Genomic DNA, 27,257 nt, shown 5'->3' on the forward strand with positions numbered 1-27,257 from the left:
ACATATATACACACATATACATATATACACACATATACATATATACACACATATACATATATACACACATATACACATATACACACATATACACACATATATACACACGTACATATACACATATACATATAATTCATGCAGCTTTCGCTCTCTCTATACCTTTTTCTCCCATCCAAACTTCTTGGTGTTGTTTCTTACAGGGAGAGAGAGCCAGCCCTCCAGTCTCATTTCTGAGCGGGAGAAAGACAGCAAAGGAGCAAGAGATGAGGAGGTTACAGGATGTGAGCTCGCTGATAATCTGAAGAGTGAAACCTCCATCAGCTGTGCATCTTTACAAAGCATAATACGAACACCTGCTCTGGTACAAGGTCTAATCCACTTCTTTTTTTAATAACTATTTATTGAATGAAAGTGCATTCCCTGCTAACTTAACTTTACTAAATTTGGTGTACAGCAGAGATGAAGTCTTTTTTTGTTTCATTGAAAACCCAAATCCTCATCTAACTTGCGTCTTAAAATAGTTCTTCACATAAAATGAGTTCTTGTATTCCCGCCGAACCGTCAGGGTACAGGGGTCACAATTCGGTGCACGCACTGGCACTCAGAATACACGGTGTGCAGATTGATGCGCGCAATGCCGAACCAGATTTCCGCATTCTGGAAACATTTAGCTGTACGTCGTTGGCAACGGGTGCATTTTGGCATGCGAGTCAGTCACACTTTGCGAACGCAAATGAAATGCCAGAGGACCCGTCAGCTTCAACAGCAACGGAGAGTTGTGTGTGAGACGAGGACATGTGACGTGGAGATGTGAATGGAAACGCAGCCAACATTTCGACGGCATCCCCCAGATGTGTCGATCACCAGGAAGAGGAGGAAAAAAATGGAGACACTTTGACACTTGTAGTACTGTCTATTCAGGATAAATGAAAATAAACGTATCTTTATGCATTTGTTTTTCTTCCACTGTACCGAACCCACACAGAACCGCTAAACCCGGGAATGAAACGAACCGGGACTTCTGTGTACCGTTACGCCCCTGCATGACATAACTATTTATCACTTATCATTTTTGTAATCATGTTGTTCACCAGTACAGTATATATAGGTTTTTATAGGAATTCCATTCACATCACCCGGTGGTGGAGCTCTGACCTGTGTACGCGTCATCGGTATCGAACTCCGGCCCGCTGCTGACGCTGGCAGAATCCATGGATTGAACACTGAGCGTCTGCAGGAGGTTCCTCAGCTGCTCGATGTCGCTGTCCTTGCTGTCCAGGGCCATCTGCAGCTCAATACGCATCTGGCTCTCATCAGACAGTTGCTGCAAATCAAGAGTAACAGTCAAAGATACTGGAGATGGAGGAAAGAAACTGTTGTTAACCAAGAAGAAACATGTTCCACATTCGTGCCTAAAATGACATTATTAATGAGGAATGATGAAACACGCCGTGCAAACTGTGCTAACTGTTCTACTGACCGCCTGCATCTCGTTGATCTCCCTCTGGTATTTGATGATGCTGCTGTTGAGCTTCTCCTTCTCCGACCTCAGCTCCAACTGCAGCTTCCTGTTCTCCTTCTCCTTCCGCCGCATGTCAGTGTCGTTACCGCGGCGACTGCCTACGCCTCGGAGCTCCTTCCTGTTCATGATCTCAGCCAGCTTGTTGACGGCCTGCGGACGGACACGAGTGGCACAGTTCCTGCTTTCAGCGTGTTTTCATAGTTTCAGGATCGGAGTGTACGTGAGCGAGTACAAATGAAGCGCATGTGTGGTAAGTTGATCTGACGGCAGACCTACCTGAGTTTTCAGCGTCCTCTCTGACTGCAGCTGCTTCTCAAAGGCCTGCTTCATCTGGATGATCTGCTGCTCCCAATCCTTTGACTTTTCTGATTCTGGAAAAAACAAAACACAAAAAAAAAAAAAAAACACAAAAATGATAAATGTCAACCCTGACAGTATTTTTGCCCACAAGTAAAATTCTAAACATTTGAATTACCTTCTATTGCCTCCTTCAGTTTGTTGTTCAGCTCCTCCTTCTCATTGGCTAGGTTGGCGACATCACTGGTCAGGGTCCTATTGGCTTCCTCCAGCTGCATGGGGCAGGAAGTACCGTCATATTTACTATATAATGGGTTATTATGAGCACCGGCAAGGCTGTCTGCCACTGCCACCTGTTGTCCAACCTGAACTCTTAAGGGACAGTTCACCCCAAAATCAAAAACACATATTGTTCCTCTTACCTGTAGTACTATTAATCCATATAGAGTGTTGGACATATCAGTGTGCTCAAAGTGCTGAAGAATTTAAAAAAACCAACAGCCATGTTCCAGCAATCCTGACCCGGTTACGTAAGATAATCCACAGACCTTGTTGTGAGCAGTTTCATGTAGGAACTATTTTCTTTCTAACAAACTACACCCGCCAACCGCATCACCGCGCAGAAGGAAGAGTTCATCTGTACTCGACACTGTTAGCTCACCTAGCACCACTGAGCTAGCTATCCTTACAGCTCAGCCATCAATGTTTCTATCTCGCGCTGTCATCAGCCTCTCAACTCTTCCTTCTGCGCGGTGATGCGGTTGGCGGGTGTAGTGTGGTAGAAAGAAAATAGTTTAAAGATTATGATCAAAAATATGTGTATTTGATTTTGGGGTGAACTTTCTCTTTAAGTCTTTGTAGAGCTTGAGAATGCACTGAATTTACACTATCATTATACATCATATTGTATTACTTCAGTAACGAGGCAAGCTAACCTCTTTATCCAATGTGATGAACAGCTGCATACCAACACATCCAAAAACAAACAGGAAAACCTCTCAGATCACGTAGATTCGATTTATTTACGGCCACAGGACTCACCGAACCGATGGTGATGTCCTTATCAGACAGCTCCTGGCGGTGTCGGGCCATCATCTCCTTCAGCTCCAGCTCCTTCATTATCTTCTCCTTCTCCAGGTCCGAGTACTGCTCCTCGGCGATGGAGCGCGCCAGCTGCTCCGAGTCGGCCTTCGTCAGTGTGATCTCGAGCTGAGCCGCCAGCGAATCCCTGAAGGAGAACCAACGAGTGTTAACGGCAAACCAACGTCTCATTCTGAGATGCAGATTAACGGTCCGCAGCATCCTTATTCGGTCTATGGTTTTGTCCTTGATTATTAAAGTGGAATAAAAAAAAAAGGGGAAAATATCTCCAAGCAGCCAAACCACCTCTCCTCCTGTAGCTCCTGCAGAGACTGCTGTGCGTCTTTGTACAGCTTGTTCCTCTCCTCACACTCCTCCTTTAGTTCACGGACCTGGGTCTTGTACAGCGTCTGGGAAACACAGCACACAGGTGAACTACGCATTACTCCATTTACACAGATCATGTATTGTTTTACCTTCTTGAAGAAATGTGTGAAAGAATCATCAGCTATTCAATACAGTGTAGTGAATACACATTACAACATGCATTAGCTAGTGAAATAAATAGGAATATTGTTCTGATGGCACAATACAGCCCACACGCTCAGCAAGCAGGATGCAGAACCGTAACGTGTTCTTCATTTCACATCCACACGCAGAAAAAGACTCACAGAGAAATACTGTTCGGCTTCTAACTGGTCCTGCAGCTCCTTCATTTGCCCGTCTGTGTCCTGTCGTTCTCTGCAGTACAAAGAAACAATCTATTACTCATCATCCTCTTTGTGTCAGAATATTAAACCCTCGAGCGAGAACAGAGGTTAAAACTAAATGCACACTGACTTGCGCAGCTCTTGGTTCTGTTTCTCCAGGCTGCGTTTGATGTCGAGCAGGTGATTCGCTTCCTGCTTGAGCTGCTTCTCGGAGGTTCGCAGCGAATTGAGCTGCTGGTTCTGGGCTTTCAGGTCGTTCTGGGTCAGGTTGCGCTTCTGGGTCTCCTGCTCGATCTTCAGCGTCAGGTTCTTCACCTGAGAGAATGAGCACAAATGCAAAGCGGGGAGGCGGGTTTTTAATACTTGGATGCCTGCACTTACCGCTATTGTCTCAACTAGCTCACTGTTACTCCTCCACAGCTCACAATTGACGCGCTGTTACACAGGCGGAGAGATTTGTTTCTGTGGGTGGCATTTAATATCTAAACAGCACACCGTTTCCCCTGAAGGGAAGATCAACACTCCCTCACCTCCTCGGTTAGTCGGTCCTTGTGTCTGCGCAGCTCATCGAGTTTCTGCAGAGCCTGTTTATAGTCGCAGTCCATCATGCTGCTGTGCTTCTCCAGATCCAGGATTCGGTTCTCCAGCCTGAGTTTGGCCGCCCGCTCCTCCGCCAGCTTCTGATCCATCTCTGGATGAGAGTTGTGTCACACATTTTCCACATGTTAAAGTCATGTTAATCAGTAGTGTGTAAAAGCGTGATAATAATTGCAAATTTAAGTTGAAATCTTGAAGTTGTTGCTTCTCCCTCACACTCTATATTGTGTGACGGTACAAACTAAGATGAACAAGGAGGTTTGTGAGAGTGCAACTTTCTGTGCCTTTACCCTTCATGGACTCTGACTTGGCACCCTCGATGGTTACTTTAATCTTGCTCTTGTCTGCCAGCAGTGCCCTGGTGGCCTTGTGAGAGGCCTCCTCCTGCTCCAGCTCCTGCTGCAGCACCTTCAGCTTGTAGGTCAAATCAATCTCCTTGTTGCTCTTCTCCTGCGCAAACAAAACGAGGGCGAACGTTGAAGGCCTACGAGCAAAACTCGGCTTGAAACCACACATCCGACAACACAAATACGTACGTGACGCCATTCGCTGCACCAGCTCAACTTCAGACTTCCAGCGGCACAGTAGAGCCCAAAAGAGGAGCACTGAACTAAAAGGTATAGTTTTATTAAGTGTACTGGGGTTGAATGAGCTACTTATGCCGTCAGATGTCCCATTCCGACGGGGAACTGAAGCCGCTATCTATGCTCTCTACACAGTAATCTTACCCTGCAGAACACGGGGTTGCTGGTCTACCGTTGGCTGACATCGGTTAGTTTGTTACTGTGAAACTTTGGTGTTGTTAAGAGTTAGTTTGGATTCACCAAAGTCACAGAATAACACAAACAAACTAACTACTTAAGGCAGCCCAGGTAGACCATCAACCTCTGTGTTCTGCAGGGTAAGAGTACTGTGTAGTGGCTTTGTGGAGAGCATAAATGGATGTACAAGCTTCAGTTCAGCGTCAGTAACTATTGTCTGAAAGGTAAAAATATTCTAAATATATGAAGATATACTGATACACTGACAATGGATAAATAACTCACACAACCCCTCAAAACATCCAAACTACCCCTTTAACGTTATCTGAAATAACAAAGGATTAAAGCACCGAGTGATTATAGTGCCTCACTAACTACCCGTCCGAATAGTCAAGAAGCAAAGTTCTTCACTAAAGCCCTTTAAGCTTCAGCTCCAGGATCAATATGCCCTTTGAATTATTTAGCAACCAATAGACCTCACCAGCTGATCCGCGTAAGTACTTGGAAGATTACAATTCTATTAAGACGCTGGCCATTAAGTGTAATCAGCAGCATGTTTGCAATTGTCAGTTGTACAATAATCTCTAAATAATAAGGCTTTTAAACCAGTTATGGAGCGGCCTCTTTAATGGGTTTGTAGAGTATTTATCTGCCCTGTGTTGTGATGCTCCCACTGCAGCAAACCAGAAGAAAAACACTAGAACAAAAGCTTTCCTTAATAACACTGGTAACAGGTACCAAAGTCCACTGGGGATGAACCATTCTGTAGGTTTTATCTTGGGAGTTCAAGATGTCTAGGTATTCATATTACATTAGTTACAAGACAGCATCCCAAAATACTGAAAATGTAAGATTTACAAACCAATGACGAATACTTAGAGGTAAGCTAGAAAAACTGCTTTACCTTCTCCAGATCGGTGTGTTTCTCCTGAAGCTGTCTCTTCTCGGTCTCGGTCTTGCACAGAGTTTGTCTCTGCTGACGGGCCTCCTCCTCCAGGCCGGAGATGCGTCCTGCAAGACCGAACCAAGAGAGTTCTCAGAGGAGCAGGTTTCATTTAGAAGTCAAAAATACCTCCACACGTGCACGTAGCATACTACAAACCAAACACTTCCGTCGTCATTATTGGTATGCATACATACACTGATCTGTGGCCAGCAGGACTGGGGCAGTACGGAGCAGCATACCACTTGTATGTGTGTTGCTTTATCCCCCAGCCATGCCATGTGCCACGGTTTGTACTCACTCACTCACTCACTCACTCACTCACTCACACACTCACACACTCACACACACACACACTCTCTCTCTCTCTCTCTCAAAGTCACTATGACAGTTCAAATAGCCAGAGTACTGCCCTAACCAGACCGAGGTTATATTATTAGCCCCGACTCGACTGCAATGCAGGAACTGGCTGTTGCTTTATTTAAGGGCAGAGAGGAGAGCTAGTATTTCATCTTTTGACTTTGTTCAGCCGGTGTAAATATCAGATGTATTTGTTCTGGTTTGGATCGAGGCCGTTGTGGCTCTGCAGAGCCCCTCCAGACAAACCTGTTTAGATAAAAGCTCTTCTGAATGAATTCCAATCAACCTGTCTCACGCACCCACGCACAACGACAGCACCGCCGTTGTTTGCTGAAATGGATTCTGACTGCGATGATGCTGCAGTATCGAGGCCGGAAAAGCCTCTTTGCTGCCAGCTGTATCTGAGCGTCACTTTGCTCTTGCCCACCTAGCTGCGCTTGTGAATCTGCCGTGTGAGCTGCCCGGCAGACAGAAAGTCATTTTAATCCGAGGCCTGTCATAGAATTCCCACCTCATAAAAAAAACAAAAAAAAGCAGGTAACTACAGTAGGTAATACAGTGACTATGGATCTGTACCTCATACAACCCCACTACAAAACTATCCCTTTAAAACCAGACAACCATTGTTTACAGACTAGAAATCTCCCCAGAATTGATTTTGTGTGTGTGTGTGTGTGTGTGTGTGTGTGTGTGTGTGACCCACCCATCAGGTCGCTGATGGTCTCGGAGCCCTGGCTGTGCTCCCTCCTCTCCGCCTCCAGCGCGGCCTGCAGGCTGATGCATTCCTTCTCCAGGCTCAGCTTGCTGCGCTCCAGCAGGCAGCTTTTGTCCTGCAGCTCGCGCACGTTGGCCTCCAGCTGCTGCAGCTGCTTGCTGCTGTCCGTCTGGGTTTTACGGAGCCTCGTCGCCGCCTCCGACTCGGCCCGCAGCAACGTGTTGGCTTCTTCCAGCTTGACGGAAACAAAAAAAGTGTGACGATTAGTCGGAAATGGTTTCATTTGGGAAACGCATCATTTTTCTTTTTGTCAATGTCCTGTTGCATATAAACTTTCCAATCAACTATTTTATTTCGGGATAAAGAGAAATCGGCTTAGTGCCGTTTATAATAAACAATTTAGTACTTCCTGTTTGGAAGCATTTCCGTTAACAATCATTTCTGTATATTTACAACAGTAAGTGGCTTTACGGACATTAAACCTCAGTGCCCCCAGAAAAAAATACAACTGACAGTATAAGCGACGGACCTGTTTCTGCAGGTGAATGTTCTTCTCGTTGGAAATGTGTGAATTCTGGTTTCTCTTCTTCATGTCATCCAGCTGGTCTCGAAGGCTGTTGACTGCACAACGCACAAGAACACAGAACAAATTATAATATATAATATACACATACTATAATAGCAATCACCCTTCTTCATTATGAAGTTGTTTTTCTTTTCAGTGATGGGCATCACAGAACAGGGCTGTCTAAGAGTCTATTCGACCAGATGATGGCAGCAATGTCCACATTATCTCAGCCTGCCTGCAAACTTCTATCAGAACTCTCCTACTTCAAATTAAAAGCCGAACAATTTATTTAGTAAAAGGCAATATTTCAATGGATCCTTGCATATTAACTGTCATCTTTTAACTATGATCACTTGGCACCAAAAACAAAGTATGCCTCTTGATAGATTTTTTTTTTTTTTAAATGTGATACCTAAACACACTTGATGGTGCATGAAATCTGCTGCCATGTCTCAAAAGAATTATTATTATTATGCAACAAGATAAGTGATTCATTCTATGTTTTCTATTCATTAAGCAACAAAAGGAGAGTAAGGACGCATATTATGAACAATATGTGTGTGTGTGTGTCGCGTCACCTTCGTTCTCGAGGCAGCGCTTCCTGTCGGCCTCGCTCTCGGCCTTGCGGTGGCTCTCCAGGCTCTTGTGCTGCAGCAGAGCTTTCTCTCTCTCCAGCTGCCTCAGAGTCGACTCCAGATTCTTTCTGCTGCTCACCTGAAATCAGTCATTGAAACACTTTGCTCAACGTGTCCCATGGGGCCGGACTCCCTAACTCGCTTTATTAGAGACGGTTCCATTGGGGTCCGATAGGGGCTCGACATAAATACGATCCCATCAGACCTTTAAGTGCGGTTATTAGAATTTCGTGAAGTCCAGTGGAACCTCGCGGGACACGACACACCGGCGTTCAACCGGTCGAGTGAGAAATCATTATTCTGACTTGACTACAGTTTTTGGGAAAAGGCCATAAAAATGGGTGAAAAAAAACAAAACTGGGACGATCCTGCTACGGAGACCGGGTCAAAATATGCAAGAGATCTCTCAACACTAACAGGTGCCTTCACTGTGTTTTCAGGGGGAGTAGCTTACCTCTTCCTCAAGCTCTTTGGAGATTTTGTCCAGACGGCTGGTGGCAGCTCTGCAAAAAAGAAAAGAAAAAGAAAACAGGACAACATTTGCATGAGCTGTGAGGGCGATGGTCACTGTGCTCGTGTCTGCAACATAAAGAAAAGCTGCCGTTTGTTATCAAAAGTTTCTACAGCGGAACCTGTACCTGTGTTTGTGCTCTATGTCGCCTTTGACCTGCTTCTCATTATTCAGCTGCACCTCCAGGAGACGCAGTTTCTTCTGCAGTGCTGCCATCTGTGGAGAGAAAACAAACAAGCAATCACACGTGTCCTTGTCACTAGTCAAGTGCTCAAGTTCAAGAGCTGTTTGCAACCTTTAGCCCATGTTTTGAGAGTTGACACTCGGGAATGTGTGCACCTTTAAGCCTGCATTGATTTGAACTTTTGGGCCACAAGATGTAAACACAAAACTGACATATCATCACCTTTAAAGTTGAATAATATACATTTACAAATCTACCAAATACAGAACGAGCATTTGTTTGAAGTAGTCACCGGATCAATGTACCTCTAATATTCATGCTCCTTTGAGCTCAGTTTTGTTGTATAGTTATATATTTGGCTCGTGTTACAAAATGCTTCACCGTGTTCACCAGCTAGTTATTGTTTGGTGCTGGGCAGGTTGTGTAAAGTGGGTTTTATTACAGTTAAGTTAAGAGAAATAACTTCAGAAATAAAACAATGAGCTGAAAGACACGAAAACGCTCGGTACAGTTGAGGAGAACACCAGAATTGGACTTAATTCTCAGTGTGCACATAGACATACAGATGACAGCTCCTCAAAAGTGAAACCGAAACATCTCGTTCACCATGTTAGCTGACGAGCCACGGGCCAGACTAAGATCTAATTACACGTCGAATACATTTATCCCCAAAGATGGTTTCCGTCATTTTATGTAGTTCTTATCGCGCTGATGTATGCTCAAGAGATTAGCTTTCTGATAAGTTTGGTTTTAATTGTTATTTGATGCTATAAAAAGGGGGAGTGATGTCATGCTTGACAGCTGTGAATACCAGCTGCTCTGAGTGAAGTGGTCAGAGAGCCGGAGGCCCGGGAAAACGCAACTTTAACTTTCCATAACCGTGATCGTCTGTTTCAGATATATACTGCAAAGATCTTTATACACAGACTGTATCGCTCGCTAGCTCAGCAACATGTCCACTGACTTCATAAGGACAGACAGCGCTGTCGGATCGCCCTGTGTTTTCAAATCAGATGACATTTTCTGAAACACAACTCAAGCGTCTGTGTAACAAGACATACATCAATTAGCTCATAAATGAATCTATAGATATATATATAGACGTGGTGTTAATGTCAGTTAAGTACAGCAGCAAGGTTGCTCTCACGCTAAAAAGCTGTGCTCGTGATTGGCTCAGGATGTTTGTATGGGCGGGACCTCGATACCTCTGCACAGACTCTGGCTCCAACCAACATCACCGGCAATATGACAGCAGGGATAGGGGGATAGGGATACGTGCCTTCATTTTTGTACAGTGGGAGGAACTTTTGATCTGAAGCTCTTTTAAAACTTCCTAAGATAAAAGGTTTCTAGTCATTACAGAAGCACTCTCATATTGACAATTTTTGCAGAGCTCAAAAGCTTTAAGATTTACTTGAAAGTTTCTAGTCCCGTACATCATATCATTTTGCAACACAAATAAAAACCTGGGGCTTTGTCGTCTTCCTGGGAAGTGCTAGTTGATTGATAAGGCTGCTCAAGCAGCACTGAGGCCAATAACAGATTAGCTTTAAGGTCAGCCACTTACACCAAAAGCTGCTTAAGGATTTCTGTGTGACTAAGAGCACTGAAATTCAAGTACAAATAAATCACGGGAAATCCTTTCCCTGAGTCATTTCCATCATAATCCTGAACGTCAGTACAGAATGAAGCTGGATTAATCGCAATGTCAACAGGTCATGTAAAGTGATGCCTGGCTTATTCGTTTCCTGAGAGGCCTGGTTGGAGTTGCTCGAGGTGCGTGGAAGTGAAAAGAACCCACCTCTCCTTTCGAATTGTCTTGTGCCACCAAGACGTTGTTGGGAGCGTTTAATAACCTGAGGAGGGAAAACGGACAAAATCAACACAAAGTCAAGATGACAGCCAAGAACAAATCTCTCCGAGTGCTGACATCTGATGAAATGATAAGATATCGCTAGAAGAAAACAGATGACTCACTGGTCTTCTTTGAAGTAAGTGAAGCCAACAAAGGGCAGCTGGTTTCCGACAAAGGCCTTAGGTTTGGGGAACGTTTCCACATCGCCTTTGTCATCTTCGATCTCGTCGAAATTACTGGTGTCTATGTCACTACTCAGCTCTGGGACCACAGGAGCGACCGCTGAGGAAAGAGTGACAGAGAGAGAGAGAAAGAAAAAGAGGAAAAAGGCAAGTGGGAATTGCTGGAAAAGGGAAGCACTGTGTAAACAAAACTTGGCTTTGCAGTTATTATAAATAATTCCTTCTTTGGCCACTGTTCCAAAAGAATCCTTGTTTAACGTTCGAGTCACTTAAAAGGCTTGTTGTACTGGCTCATTGTGAGGCTGCTCGGTGAACCGTGGGGATACTGACTGTCTCTGATGGTGTCGAAGGTCCACTGGTCATTCTTGAAGAAAGGGTGCCGCTTGATTTCCTCCACGCCGTTTCTGCCCAATCGCACCTCCCTCAAAACAAAGAGAGTGAATGAGTCGCGGAGCAATGACTAAATGCACCTTTTGTTTTCAGTTCAACGGTATCAGTGGCAACAGGCAAACATGACCTGTTGAGCCATATTCTTCTCCGAGAGCCAATGAACACCAGAGCAAAATATACAGACATTGATTTTCGTTGGCCTAAAGCGTCGCAAACCAGTGGTGGAAATACGACGTCGCATTAGGAAGTAAAAACAGAACGAAGTTAAAGAAGTGGTAATTTTTCTAGAAAGAAACTCGATAATTTACGTGAGAAAAACTCCAATATTCTCTAAGATTTTAGAGTCAGAAATGTATGAGGAACCACAAGGCCTCACTCTGCAAGGTTGGATCAACCTCATCACACCACAGTGGACAACCTATCAAATTATACTTTGCAATTAGATTCAGCAATAAGGAAATACTTGTACTGAATTGGGCTTATTCAAATAAGAGTTTTATTTTCTCCTAAATTTATGATTTAAGTTCTATTAGTGTAAATTCACCACTTTAATCTCAGAGAATATCCACGTTCTTTTTCTTGTAAATATACGACTTCAAAAGTAAAAATGTAATCATCGTCAAAGTTCTGTTGTAAAAGGAGTTTTTCTTGTAATATTATCGGTCCTTCCTCCCTAGTTTGCTGTATAAAAATGATATGTATATTTAACCTACAATGGCCCTAAAACATATAAAGATCAGTGTGCTGTGTGCAGCTCAATAACATCAACATGTTGGGTGAAGCCCGAGTACTGCAGCACATAAAAAGTAGCCCCTCCTGGCGTCGTCACAATCAATACTTGGAACATTTAGTGCGACTCTCAGTACTTGTCGGTCAGGAAGGCACAGATGATGTTTTTGGCATCTTTGGAGATCTCCACATCGTCGGGGAAGTTGAGGGAGTTCTTGTGGTCCATGATCTTGCTGTAGGTTCCCACCAGAGAGTCGGCATAGAATGGCGTGTCACCTGACGGCAAATTCAGTTACGTTAGCTGTAACAAACATTGTGTCTCTTACTGAGATGCTTCCAACACGCCGCACTTCTCCACTCTTGTTTTTTACAAAATCAATAACTTAATTAAAATGTGCACTGACCAACAAGCATCTCGAAGATGAAGACCCCTACGGACCACCAGTCACACTCTCTCCCGTAGTACCCGTCTCCTCCCTGGGATTTCAGCACCTCAGGAGAGATGTAGTCTGGGGTCCCGACAGCCGTGTCACAGTGCACCATGCCCGTCTGCAACGCAAATCCAGGAGTCAATATCCTTCAAAGCGGCCCTATCTTTTAACATTAGAGCCTGAAATCTCCATTTTTCCAAATGAGACGTGTCAGCAGACACACAAAGCTTGCTGTGTGACTGAGTAACCATCTAGTCCGGAATCTCAAATGTACAACTACTGTAACCTCTAGCAGGGCTGTTTTAACTACTACGGCGGTTTTGTTCATGAATCACATTCAGGGACCCCCTCGACTCAACTCACCGAGTTCATCTTCATGCACGTGCCGAAGTCGGCCAGCTTGAGGTGCCCGAGTCTGTCCAGCAGGATGTTGTCGGGCTTCACGTCCCGATGGATGAAGCCCATGGAGTGGATGGCGTCCAGGGCCATCACCACCTCCGCCGTGTAGAACTTGGCCCACTTCTCCGGCACGTCGTAGGTGCTGGTGAGGTTGACCAGGTCGCCTCCTGGCATGTACTCCATCACCATGTAGAGGTAGTGCTCGTCTTGGAAGGCACAGCACAACTGGGTGGACCCAAACGCACAAGATCTCGTTAGTAGCTAGCTTTAAACTTTGATGATGGAGCCATGGGAAGAGAGAGAGAGAAAAAAAATCAGAAGCCGATCGGTGAATTTAAAATGTCGTACCTGCACAACCCAGGGGCTGTTGGCGAAGGCCATGATGTCCCTCTCTTCCCAGAAGAAAGCGGAGTCCGAGCGCTTGATCATCTCAAACTTGCTCAGCACCTTCATGGCGTAGACCTTCTGAGAGGCTTTATGCCGGACCTGATAGCGGCGAGACCCAGTTATTCAGAGGTGGAAAAAGCAATGGAGAATTTCAGATTCTTCAGAGTCCAACATTTTGGCCAAAACGGTGGATTGCAGGTTACATAAAACTGCATCAAACCACCGACTGCCCTTCAATGTCAAGTATTCCCATCATAACGGATGATTTGTCCTGCAGCAAAAGTCAATTTAGAGTGTGAAATATTCTCACATAATCTCAAAGGCTTCGACTAGTAAAAGAGGCTGTGCGTCATTTATAAAACAGGGTTGTAACTGCATTGCACTTATGTGTAGAAACCCATGGCAGTGATCCTAATCACTCCACAGAACCCTTGCCAGGGACAGCTTGACAAATGAAAACCAATACTCACTAGTTGCACTTCACCAAAGGCCCCTCGACCGATGACTTTAACTATGTCAAAGTCTTCAGACTTCATCTGGAGGTCTCGAGTCTGTCTAATGACTGTCTCATCTGAGTATGAAGAGAATAAAAAAATGACATTAATGATGTTGTGAATGTACCACGAGAACAAATTACAGCTTTGAAAGAAGGCGAATGTCCTCCATCTCTCTCTCTTCCTCTCTCCCTCTCGGGCACCCAAAAACGACTTACATCTGTTTAAGAAGGTTTCGATGTTTTTGTTCTTGCGTAGTGCGGGGTAGTCCAGGTCCAAGACCAGGGCGTTGATGGAGTCCTGCACGGAAAGAGAGAACAATCAGTCATCAGTCATGACCATCCAGGTGATGTAGTCACCTCCAGCTGCTGGTTTTGCTTCCTTAGAATTGACAGTGAGCTGGAGTTCTAACACGTTCTCTGCGTAGAGGAGTGTGGGTTGATCGCTAAAGCTTACGTCACAGTGAAACATGACAGATACTCTAATGACAAGAAGTGTTGTCTCCATTCCTCAGCATTCATTTGCGACAGGATTTGACATTCATGTGCAAAAAGAAAAATCACAGCTTGAGTGTCAAAATATTTCCTGTTAAGATTCTAGTCAGTTGGCCTAATGCTGGACAGAACGTATTAATGATTTTCTTTTGCATAGAGCGAATATCTGAACTACAGAGGAAATGCATCATTCCTAAAAAATAAAAATAGTTCCAGACTTATTTATAAAAACATGAAGCAAACGCAACTGGCAAACACGTTCTACCCAATAAAGGCAGTGGAGTGCAGGAGCGACTGGGCTTCACACAGCAGCATTACTGACCACTGACTGCATCTCTACACACAGTTGATTTCCTGTGTGCTTTCTAACAGCTTGGGCCAGCCTTTCACTCCACACGGATCAAGTTGACGGACTGGATACATACACAGCAGCTACAGGCAAAGAGAAACGGTTTGAACTGAAGGCCTTAATCCTCGAGAGACAGAAAGAGGCAGGATGACTCATTGTTCTTTCCATCAGCAACAACCTACTTGATTCTGTCAATGATATTCATCTGCTGACAAATGAGGAACGCACTGTTTTCTGCGACCACACAGTCTAAGGGAGATGATTGGATGTCCACACGGTGTGTAGTCACCACACTCATTTGTCCTTTCTGCATATTTCTGCCTGAACGCAGGAATAAATCCTCTCCAATAGGTCACGACCAGCTCACAGGAAATAACATGACAGCTGATTCTATAATGATTCACTGAAAAGCAGAAGAATGCTCAATATATCACACACACACTATAGACCAATCACCAATCACATGGGCAGACGTGGACCTTCATTAGGAACATTTAATTCACTTAACTAAATGTGTGCAAAGATCAAAACATAAGAAAATAAACTAATTGAAAAAGGAAATGAGCAGGTGAAATATAAAGGAAAATAGAGGAAATTAGAAGAGAAGAGGAAAATAAATTGTAGTTTGAATTTATTTGACCAACTGATTGGCGTTAAAAGGAGACGTATGAAGATTCTAATTATTTAACAAACAGTATAATTACTGATGTATTTCTGACTAAGAGTGCGTCTCTGAAGTGTTGTGAGGCTGACGTCACACTGCAGGAGCACGTCAGGTCAACTGAACACAAGCTGTCATTTCATAATGGATTTAGTTTGACCTGGGGCAATGTAGGGAAACCATCAAATAAGCAAAAGACGGGCCGAGGCCAACCCCTAATCGTTACAGTGTGTTACAATAAGGAAGTCATCTATCAACTTTTGTCAGCTACGCATTCCTGAACCGGTCAACGAGGAGCTGTTTGGACCAAGCCGAAAGTTAGAACAGAGAACGCAAGAACCCGGATCTGACCCAGCGCTCTTTCCTGGTTTCTTTCAAACGCGTCTTCCACTCGTCTCATTCAACCCTCCCTCCATCACAGTGCTGAGACAGGACGGCACAAGCTGCTTCACGTCCTCCACTGTTCTCCCGTCTCTTTTGACCTTTTTCCGCCGCCCTCCTTGTCCGTCTTATCTGCCGCCGCCGCCGCCATCATTCTCCGCTCGGCTGCAGTCAGTCCGCGGCGGGCTGCGCACTCCATTTCATCATCTCAACTTTCACTTCCCCATTAAAGGACTGACCTCACACAAAACTACTATTTAAGGAAGAAAAATAAATTACACACGGAGAGGGGGGGGTTTGCCGGGTGCACGTAGGCGTGCACGCACGAGGATCTCCCCGCAGCAATACAGGAAACGATCCACCCCACCCCGGGGCTGGCAGATAAGTTCACTGTGTCATGAAGCCAGTCCCAGTGTGCAAGTCATTTCCTCCGAGGCAGCGTTCTCCGCTACCGTTGCTCTGCATTCGTCAAAAAAAATATATATATATATTTCACACATGCACGGCAGCTACAGGTGTGAGCATGTATGAATGCATCAGATGCATGATATGATGATAAACAATTTACTTGCCTAAAACATCTGGACACTCACTGATGAGTCAGCTGGAGGCCCATGATGTCTTCATGCTTCACTGCTGTCGGTGTTAAAGATGAAGCTGCTGCAGTAGCTACATTACCCACAACACTGTAGTGGTGTCAAGCTACAGGAGAGGGGGGGGAACAACTGCACTGCACTAGTGTTGCCCTTATTTTGTGTCAGATTTCTTAGTGTGATTTTCTATCAAAGGCCACTATGCACATGCATTACATCTGGACTGGCTGGTGTACACTACCCAAGGAGCAGGAGGGCAACCAGTCCCTGTGCATCAAGCAGCAACCACATAGCTCAGGTATCATTCCCACAATGCCTCAGGCCTCCAATATATCGTGCATTTAGTTTAAGTTTAAACAGTTTCATGTCGGCCTGTGCTTTTATGATAAATGAATGCTTGTGTATTTATTTATTTAAAGAATACTTCCTCCACAAAAACAGTAATTGTTTGTCAATTACTCGCCCAGTGTTACCTGGAACTCTTGCAGAAAACATTTAGGTTTTTTGGCAAAGACGCATGTGTTTAGTGAGCATATGACCAGATAAATCAGCCCTTATACACAAGTTGTGTGAGAGTTTTGATATAGTTTTGCTGTCATTACACCATTATTTAGTTTTCTTAACGAATTCAAGACAACACATGGTGAGTAATTGATTACAAATGGTCATTTTGTGAAGTATTCCTTAAACTTATTGCTTTATTGCTGTAAAAATGTTAACAGATGGTTTCATAGCAACTTGCGATCCAAACCACAGCAGGCTAAGGTCCAATGATCAGTCAGAGCGCGTTTAGCAGCCTGGTGCTCCTTTTTCTTATTGTTTTGCGGGGCGCCCTAAATGCCTGGAGTTTAAATACTTTTAACTCAACGATGTCATTCCCGTTTTTTCTGTTTTGTGTGACTTTTGCAGGATCCCCAGAGCTATACGGCTTTACCGACCATGCTGTGAGCAGAAAACAGCAGTTTTTAATCGATTTACACTGTAATGGAGCGATTAGGCAGTGTGTAGTTCATGGTTTGTGTTCAGCTAATGTTAGCACTCATTCGGTAGTTCCCTAGCAACAATACAAATCTTTCTGACCAGGGCCTTAGGTTGGAGGCCGATGTCTGTTAGATGCCGGTGAAAATAAAGTACCGTCAGTTTGACAAATAATAAATACTTTCACAATTGTCTGCAGGGCCGAGATAAGTAAACTATTTATACCACGAGAGGTTTCAGGCCTCTTGAGGTGGACGGACGGGGGCCTGCTCTCAGGAGTAACAACGTGATCATAGGCAAAACGTTTGGTCGTTTGCAGAGGCGGAGCAGCCGGACACAGCTGGGACGGGTCCCGCGTGGAGCTTATGTAAGTGGACGGACAACAATGCTCTTTCAAAGCAAATAGAGATCAAGTGTCACTGAATAGTTCACAGGTCTTAAGTTATTTGAGAGGAAAAGGTCACTTGCTCATCACAGGAGTTCCATTAACAATCAACCATGTACTGCTCCACTGTAAAGTGAAAAATGCTCTGATCCCAAACAGAAAGAACAGAGCAGCGTGATCGGGAGAGGACGTCTGTGCTCTGGACCAAAGCATTCAAAGTAGAAACGCTCTTCTCCGTTCCACACATTTCCAGCTTTGGACATGAAAAAGATGACGAGCGATGTTCCACGACAGCGTGCAAAGTAAACACAAATGGAACTTTTTGCAAATGGAACCGACAGTGAGAGGTGTCAGCTAGGCCATGTTTGCAGCTTACGATGACATATATTGCTTCTGAAAATGTGTCGCATTCCCCTTTTAAAATGCTTTACTTAACCGCATTAGCCCCGTCGGTCACGGATAACGAGCTGCTGGAGTTCCCACAAGAGGAATGGCTGCATGCCGCTCCTCCAATTCGCTTCCATTAGCGTTACTGTAAAAAACAAATGCCAACTAAACTCTGGGGGACATTTCTGGGCTACTCAGCTGAAGCGGCTATTTATAAATTTGACAAGTGTCTGGGGAAGTGTAAGGCGCACTTTAATGCATGGAACCTATCTGGACCTGTTCCAGACCATCACAGATCCGCCCCCCCCCTCGTCACAGCGACTGTTGAACAATGGATCCAAATCATGACATCGTGTCAGGTGCTCGACATACAGCAATGTCTGCCAGAGCTGATAGGAAGCGCTATCAGTAGGAGCTGTTATGCATCTATTAGAGAGCACTTCAGCATTGCATCACTGCTACGCTGTCATCCAGCCAATGGGTTATGGCTGGTTGCTTAGCAACTCCTGCAAAATACAAAGAGTTGAAAACCAGTTGAGGCTTCAGAGAAGCAGCAGCAGCAGTTTTATAAGCACATTCTATTCTTTTCACATTTTTATTTACCCAACCTGCTGTTGACATTACGGAGCACCCCCCCCCCCAGCCTGCTTCCACTCTTTAATCACTCTATAAAAGAGGCCACGTGGATCCACTGGTCAGGAATGTGATGATGTTAACCTGAAAGGAGCTGAACACAGAGAGGAACCCCCCCCCCCTCCTCCTCCTCTCTCTCAGCCCTCTTCCTCCCCTCCGTACCCGTCTCGTCACTGGGCATGTGGAACAGAGAAGCAAGCGCCGCTGCTCTGGGCTTTAAAAGGATCGGGCAGAGAGAGTTAATGTTTTGATTGAATTCCTGCCGTTTTAAAAATAGTCGGCGGGGATAAACGGTGGGCCGGGTCGGAGCAGGGGGGACCGTGCCAGGCCGGGGCCCGAAAACTCTCCGAGGAAAGACACGGCGGCAGGAATCCCGCTGGGGCCTCGCAAATAGCACGGCTAATGCCTCCGCGGGGAATAACGGGGACGCTTTCTCCTGCATTTGACAGATGTCTGTCCCATGCTCCTGTGCCCCGAGCGCGTTTGGCACCCATGATTTATCATAAAGTATACGGAGGAATGTGCCTGGAAAAAAAAAGAAAAGAAACACACAGCAAAGGGAGGACTGCATGTTCATAAGGTCCTGCTGTGTGTGTGTTATCCTAAAACTGGGCTTTCTGAATGCTAATAATGTTCCAGAAACGAAAACACGATAAAAGGGGGGGGTTCTAACAGCAAACCAACATTATCGTTTAACACATGTACAACCTTGGATTGGTGTGATAACAACAAGAAAACATTGTATCATCGTTTAACCCAGTGGTGCAGATCAATCTGAGAGGTCCCAAGATGACTGAATGGATAAGAAATATATTTATTACAATACAATATATATAATATAATATTTTCACCCTTCCATCCTCTGAAGTAAGAGGATCCTCTAACTTGAACATAATTCATGTCAATACTAAGGACACGGCCTGTGATGAAGGGTCACAGATAGAGACGGGATAGATCCACTCATTCATTTCTCAATCCATCGTATCAACAACTAGCAAAAACTGCCCATCGAGAGTTCCCGAAGCCCATGATGACGTCTAAAAAAGAAATTCTGTTCACTGTCATAGCAGAGCGAGAAGTGAAAATATTAACATTTGAGAAGCTGGAACTTAAAATACTCCCATCCTTACTTTTTTCTTTTGAATATTCTTTTTTTGTATTTGTCACACGACTCCTTGTATTAGTTTTCCTGCCATTAAATACATGTAGTGGACCAACTTGCCATAAGAAAGCCAAGAACATTAGAATGTTGTCAGTAGGCTGGATTTCTATTGAGGGTTCAAGTTTTTGTGTGTAAATATTTTTAGTATCGGCTCAAACTATTTGAGCTAACTTCCAGCACACGCACACACACACACACCGAGTGAATAACACTTGTGAAAATGAACACAAAAAAAAGACAAGTGTGTCCACGAGAAGCAAAGCCTGCTGTGCATGTGTGTGTGTGTAGGAGGTTGTGTTTCACCAGCAGGTTGTGATGGAATGATAACGCTGCGGCTGCAGATGGATGGCTTATGTGTTGTGCGTGGGGGGACTCCTGTTCTCTGCAAACTCACACAATCTCATTTAAAACTAAAATACATAGAGATTCAGGTGTCAAACTTCTTCACCGCTCACACAAGGAGGAGGAGGGGGGGGGGGGGGGGGAGACTACAGAATCTCGCAACAAGATTTGTGCATTCAGCCGGTGGAGACGTCCCTGTGTCCCCGTGATCAGTGAGGGTAAAAGTCCATCAAAAGTCAAATCTTCCATCAGAGCGGCGGGATCTAAAATGCTGTTTTTTAAATTTATTTTTGTTCTCAAGCTGCGCTGTTTCTGAATGCACCCCCCATCATCCCAGCCATGGTCCTTATGTCTAGACGAGAAGATCCGCCAGATTAAGACAAATCTCAGGGTGTATATGTTTCCTCTCACATGAGAAGCATATACCGTGGTAAACACCTCGAGACGCCCCTCTGCAGTCCAAAATGTCAGATTATGAGACGGGATGAGATTCACAGCAGTGAATGTAAAGGTTCATTATACAACCAGATGGGTAGCGCAGTCGCAGCGGTAATAATAATTGGAGTTTAAGCCCTTTTGTTTTGCTGGACGTCCTGCATAACCAGTCAATTCTGGAGGTTAAGTTCTTCCTCATTTTTTGCATTCCTTCTCACATCCCTGTGAGGTGGATCTTGGCCTGGCTCGTGTCTTCTTCCATTTCTCCAAGATATTATATAATGTGCCATCAAGTATGTGTATATTTATCCGTGTGCTTTAGACTTCGGATGTTTGCTCGGTTTCTAAGTAATGTTTTACAGCAGGCTGGGGGTCCTTTTACCATTTAAAGCAAAACAACAAGACTTTATCACAACTACATTACTACATATTGTGCCTGCCAGTGAGACGATTTTAACAGCCAATAGCTGTCGGATGTATCACAGCAGCTGGGAGATCAGCAACAATCCAAACCGTTCACTACAAATGCAGCTGGTTTGTCTTTAAAGCGTGATTCTCCACCAGAGAAAAGCAGCAATACAGTACAAGAACACAACTCAGGGTCTCAAATCCAAAACCAGGAACATCTAAACAAATAGAAATGCACCAATACCCAAATGTAACATTCTACCCCTTGGGCAAATGTCTATCTGTGCACAAAACTTTAGAACATTTTAGAAAGTTGTGATGTAACTTTGTACGATATTGCTAACAAAATGATAAACAATGTGCCACATAGACAGAAAGTGCCGAAAGAATCGGCACCACGAATGATGCAACCGAGGGCTAACAAGAAGCCCGTGGCTAGCTAAAAACAGCACAGCTCAGCATGTCACCCTATGTCTACCAGGGGTGCAGTTGATAACTAACCTGATGATGGGAGAGTTAGCAAGCTAATGTTAGCTCAGTGTTAGCAAGCTACTGTAGTTAGTTAAGGCACTAGCATAGCTTTCTGAGCCATGTTCCACTACTGATACTGTCGAAATGATTCGGCGTAACTTACACAAATATAGTTAGCCGAAGAAAAGGGACATGTGAACTAAATGCCTGCTGCACACGCGTGTCAGGATGCCACCGTTTTCTCCATTCTTCCAGCTGATAGCTCACTTTTGTCTCTACAGCACCGTGTAAAACCCCAACGAGTCAATTTCAGTTCACTAATTAACATGTTATATCTCAACTGTTTCCTCTGTACACAAGCATTGTTTTAATACACATGTTGTCATTTCTCCAGGGGGGGGTTGTGTGCCAGACTTCAAAGCCAACTTCCTGAAGTCCTGTCTTCACAGTGAGGTTGCCAGGCAACCAGAGGAGATCCCAGCAAGTCACATGGCCAAATGATATTCACACATATGCCTCCAAAAAACACTGTTTTTTGTACGGATTAATCTAAAACATGTGGCTTTAGATGCGCTGGTAGGTGGATTGTGTTACCTTTGAGACAGAGCTAGGCCCCGTTGCTAGTCTTTATGCTAAGCTAAGCTAAGCGCCTGCTGGCTGTAGCTTTATATTTACCGATGGGATATCAAGCTTCATCAGTAAACTCTCAGCAAGAAAGCCAATAAGTGCATTTCCCAAAACGTCCCACTATCCCTTTAAGAACTTAAACGTTAGAATGCCTTTGTACAGACACTCAAGTTAGTGGAATAGGAGTACCGGTATTTGTAGTTCAACCTAAACCCCGGACACAAAACGGATCAGAGATATTCAGAATAAATCTCGTGGGCCTTCTATGTCTTTAGCAAACCAGGGATCAGGGAAACCCCCGATGAAGCTACATGTTGTGACCACTAAAGAAGAAGACTAGGCGATACATAGCTGAAGTGAAGTGTGACATTTTAAGAGTTCCGAGGGCGGAAGACGCCGGGGTCTTCTCCACTGGAGTGGAGCAAAAACCAAAAAAAGTCTAAGGAGAGGAGGTGTGGAGCAGAGAGACTGGCTTGTTTTGCAGAGAAAAAAAAAAAAAAAAAAAAAAAAAAGACAGAAAAAATTGGCCGGGGCCACCGTCCCCAGTGCCTTATAAGGCAGTGTTTCTCTCCAGCGAGCACATTGAAGCAGGGACTGCTGCTGCTTGCCTCAGAGCAATTCAACTGCACTCCGGAGACAGAGAGCAGGACACTCTGGCTTGACTATGGGGGGTGAAGACCGTCTGTCATGACACACGGGAGTTATCCCCACCTCCTTACAAGAGCTACACAAGAAAGGAAGAAGTTCCAGTGTGGAGAGGGGAGGGGGGGGGACAATAAGATAAGAGAAGGCTGAGGAAAGGGGAGACGAGAGATGCTGGATTAGAAGACGAGCGGTAAACATTAGGTGGGAAAGGAGCGGACAACGTAGGGGGACGGGGAAAGGGGAGTGGAAGGAATAAGCAACGTTATAAGCCAAACCAAACAAGTGCGTTGTATGAAATGTCATGGTCACCTAATGCTGTGTCAGGATCACACTGATATGAATGGGAAAGAGACACCCAGGGACTGCCCCCCCCCTCCAAAAGACGTGATCTGGAAGACATCATCAGGCTGAACACTTTGCTATAAGCATCCTATATCGGCTCACGGCTCGAGTGCCGAGCACGAAGTTATCTGGCAGTGCCAGGTCTGCAGCGGCATCAAAAGGCTCTGGAGCTGGAGCTACAGTTAAAATACCTGCAGTGTGTTTAACAAGCCCGAGGAGTGGGGGGGGGGGGGGCCTGTGCTGCAGGCTGAGAGGGGGGAGCAGAGGCAGAGGAAAATAGGAGATAAGGCTGGAAAAGTGAAAGGGGAAAAGCGCAGTCAATCGACAGGGGACTTTGAGCCCCATATATAGCTGCCGGACTTATTTACCCAGTGAGGTCATTTCCTTCAGGACAGCAGAAAAGGCGACTCGTGTAGTAACCCGCGATCGAGCGCCCGCAGTTTGTCTTTATCTCGAGAAATGCCCTCTCTTTTGCTTGCCCTTGACAATCGCTCCCTGGGCTCGCGGCTGCCAGCACTTCAGTCAGCGGCGGCGTGCTGCCAAATAATGATCACCATGGTTTGCACAAGGGGGAAGGTTGACTTCAGGTTACATTTGATTGAAGGCTGATAGAGGCCGTAATAGCGATGGACAGTTTATATGACCACGGTGTATGGCGCCATTAAAGCATCACGTGCGCTCTTGGAAGCAGGTTAGATGTAATGGTTCATCACAGATGACAACATTACGAGTACGACACAGTTTGTCCCAGCTTATTAAGGTCAGATTTCTTTACAGGAAGGTCAGCGAGTTTACTTGACAGATGCTGCAGATTCCTCGCTGTCAGCTTTCCGTATCCTCGGGGTAGTCCGCCCACTGCTCGCTGGCCAGCCCTGAATACATCAAGTCCACTGACAAGCACAGAGCCCACATTAATTGCTGAGTTTCTTTTACAAAGCAGATTCTTCTGCTCGTTGTTCTCATTGTTGCTGTGCCACAATAGCAGCAATAGCAGGGGGATGTGTGATTCATTATTTATCGAATATGAGCCTGTGAGCAACTATTAAGGCACTTAAAGTATGCATTGTTTTATTCCACCTGCGAAAAAAAAGACCCCGCGAGCATCTCTCTCTCTCGAAGTAAACGCCAGTATTCTGCTAAATGTTCAGAGTATTACACGTTAAGTCTCTCCACAGCAAAGTATCTTTTTTGCCAAATAATTATAACGTCATCCTCCAAAAAGAAAGCTCAAACTCCTGCTATTTGGAAAAGGGGAAAAACTATCTCCCTCTGCCTCAGTATCTGACGGGACAAATGCCGGGATCAGATCATCTCAGTAGAGGAAATATCAAATACCGATACCCTATTTTGAAGTTGTATAAAATACTGGTACTGGTCTATCCACAGCCCATCTTATGATGGTCAAAAACAAATGTTGAATTCTCAATCATGAGTTGTATAAAATACAGGTGAATCAATCCTACGAGTGTAAACACAGTGGACGACATGCACCGAGTCACTTCCCAGAAATGTATGTGGGAAGCAAGACAGAAATACATTTAAGTGGACTCAGTATGATTCACAACACGCTGTATGCCAATAGTGATCAGCAATACACGGGCTTCCATGGAACAGTCAGAGGTGGACCATCAGGACAGTTTACTGAGCTGACAGTCTACAGGCATGCAGTGACAGTTTAGTTTCACATATCTGATTGATTGATCATGCCAAAGATAGCATGCCCTGTTGTTGTTTTTTTTTGGGGGGGGGGGGGTTCTCTTGATGATTTAACAGTTCATATTTAGATAGGGATAAAACTGTAGCCTTAGTTGTGCCATGCTGGTTTCCAGAAGACCCTTCGATCAGAAAAATACAAACATTTTAAGATCCAAGAGTTTTGTATCAGTCCAAAGTCAAAGCAAAAAAACAAAACTGGGTGGACAGCATCTTTTTTTTTTTAAATCACCCATCAGTGCGGGAAGAGAAGAATAGGTGTCTGCTGGGCCCTACTGTAACCCAGAAACATTAGTCATCATAAACACACCAAGTGGGACATTCTCCATTGGTTAATCCTAATCTGTAGACACGCTTCACAGAGCCCCCAAACTGCCCCGTCTGCACTCAGTCTTAACTATTAATCAGGCCCATTTACAATAGAACCACCATTAGGCTTCTATTAGTGCAGGTTCTCCTTAAAACATAAAAGCGTATTATGGCAAGATTTAAGGTCAGAATTGAAAATGTGCAATTACATAACTGGTGGAGAAGATAAGAAAAAAAGAATAGAAGAGAATGTGCAGCATCACAGTCTGCATAATGTATCGACAATGCTAACAGTAGCAGGTTACAGTCTGGGAATTAAAAAGAAGCAAAAACGAGTGTAGACACGTCACGTGAGCAGCACAACGTTACCCAGGTGTGTGCATACGCGTCTAACGTGTCGGGCTACCATTAATAATGTACGAGGCGTGCATCCCACTTGACTCACCAGCAAACTTTCCAGGTTTATGGCAGACCGGGGTTCTCTGATCATGCCCTCCAGCTTCTTCAGCCGGGCTTCCATCCTCCTCTCCGCGCCGAGCGACATGGCTGCAGCCTCGGTCGTTAACAAAAAAAAAAGTTCAGTGAAACGTGAAGAGCTTCTTTTTTTTTTTATTCCAAAAACTGTGCGTGAGTTTACATGTGAAACCGCTTTGTTCCTGGCTAATGGCCGTGGGCCTAGCTGGAGCAGCCTCGGGGCTCTCAGCCCACCCAACTCGCTTCCAACAGGAGTAGCAGTGTGCACAATGAAGAGAAAAAATATTCCCAAAGAAAGCAGAGGCTCCCCGAGTCCCAAAGAAAGTCGCTACGGAGAGCGGGTCCCCTTCGGTTAGCTAGCCGTGTTGTCGTTCGGCTAACGGAGGAGAGTTACACTTGAATTAATCACCTCCCGTTGAGTGAAAGATGCATTTTTCCAACTCGCCGATAAAGTTTGAATGTGGAGATACCAGCAACAGGCAGCAGGGCGTTTTCTTTGGCCCCCCTCTCCTCCCCTTCAGGTTTTTTTTTTTTTGGGCCGCTTGGAAATGCTTTGGGACTCGCTCTTTTTGGAGTGAATTCCGCTTCGTTTTCACCCCATTCAGCAATGCTTGGAGCCTGTTAGCGTTGTAGTTTTCTCCTCAGCGCTGCCACAAGTCATCCGAACGGGCGATAATGTCTGTTCTCCCGCGCTGAATCTTTAATAAGCAGACGCTCTCTTCCTGGATTTCTTCTCGCATTTTCGGCTGTGTCCCTCTCCGTCTCTGTGCTCTTCTTCTCACACGCACACAAATAAGTAGTTGAACTCGTAGAGGAAAGTCCTCCTGCGGCGGAATTCTTCGCCGTGCGCTCACATCTACACACCAACACACACACACTGGCTGAGTCTGAAGTCTCTCTCCTCCCCCTGACGCGGACGCACTGAGGACTCGGCTACCCATAAGCCACCTGTCCCGCTGTCCTCCTGCACCTCTGTGACTGTCCCCTGCTTGTTTTTTACATTCAAGTTATTTGAAAACGAACCGCTAGCTAGTAAATAGACAAGCACGTGCTATAGCATCTTAAATATAACTTGATAGCAGACAGACACACATCTCTCTGATTGGCTGTTACTCCTACAAGTTTTCGACAACTATATTTTTCAAAATAAAGTTCATTTCAGTGTATCAAGTGCAGCCTAAGAAGCTTTTTAAAGTTTTAGATCATCTGCCCCTGGTTATTTTTTGTTGTTACTATTAAGGATCATCTGACAAAATAATGATTAATTAGGCGAAAATCAAAATGAACCTCATGATCTCAATTATCTCAGAATATGAGATATACTAGAGAGAGAGACAGACAGACAGACATTCTTCCTTGTCTTATAATTGTAATAAATGAATGCATCATAATAAAGTGTGGGCGTTTGGGGTGGTCAGACATTTAATATATTCTATTTCACACAAAAGACGGAGCAGTCTGACCGCAGATGCAGCTTCATGGTCGTAGCTCTGTTATAATAAAGTGTTTGCATCTACAGCAATAACTGTTTTGCAGCTGTTTTCTTTGACGCAGCGCACCAGTCATTCGACTTTGGAGCCATTTCCTTTTGCCGTTAAATACACAACTGGAATGGGTGCTCGCTCTTTTCCTGGGGGGACAAACAAAATAAATCCCATATCACCAAACAGGAAGCGATGCATTTGACATTTTCTATATTTGGAATAATAAGTTAGTTT

At 44.8% G+C, this 27,257-nt stretch overlaps 1 protein-coding gene across 1 annotated transcript; it reads right to left on the bottom strand.

Moving 5' to 3' along the window:
• Positions 1-153: 153 nt before the first annotated feature.
• Positions 154-26,448, bottom strand: rock2a (rho-associated, coiled-coil containing protein kinase 2a). Its single transcript, XM_031866716.1, has 27 exons — positions 25,511-26,448; positions 13,969-14,050; positions 13,727-13,827; positions 13,218-13,355; positions 12,834-13,094; positions 12,444-12,588; positions 12,177-12,315; positions 11,251-11,342; positions 10,861-11,020; positions 10,685-10,739; positions 8,827-8,915; positions 8,643-8,691; positions 8,132-8,267; positions 7,515-7,606; positions 6,974-7,220; positions 5,872-5,978; positions 4,497-4,656; positions 4,140-4,300; positions 3,740-3,924; positions 3,571-3,640; positions 3,206-3,309; positions 2,861-3,047; positions 1,998-2,091; positions 1,799-1,893; positions 1,481-1,672; positions 1,156-1,324; positions 154-230 (listed from the first exon to the last, which is right to left on the bottom strand). The coding sequence occupies exons 1-27, from the start codon at positions 25,607-25,609 to the stop codon at positions 154-156; spliced, it is 3,486 nt and encodes a 1,161-aa protein (XP_031722576.1). The 5' UTR covers positions 25,610-26,448.
• Between the last annotated feature and the right edge of the window lie 809 nt (positions 26,449-27,257).

This window comes from Anarrhichthys ocellatus, unplaced genomic scaffold (genome assembly GCF_004355925.1).
Source record: "Anarrhichthys ocellatus isolate YVR2014 unplaced genomic scaffold, GSC_Weel_1.0 scaffold36, whole genome shotgun sequence".
Lineage (NCBI taxonomy): Eukaryota > Metazoa > Chordata > Actinopteri > Perciformes > Anarhichadidae > Anarrhichthys > Anarrhichthys ocellatus.

Bases quoted from the DNA above. Each gene is read 5' to 3' on its own strand.
- rock2a (XM_031866716.1), bottom strand. From the start codon at position 25,609: ATGTCGCTCGGCGCGGAGAGGAGGATGGAAGCCCGGCTGAAGAAGCTG. The intron at 7,607-8,131 runs GTGACGCGACAC...TGCGTTGTGCAG, and splicing joins GCGCTGCCTCGAGAACGAAG to TCAACAGCCTTCGAGACCAG. The intron at 1,325-1,480 runs GTCAGTAGAACA...CTTGATTTGCAG, and splicing joins AGATCAACGAGATGCAGGCG to CAACTGTCTGATGAGAGCCA.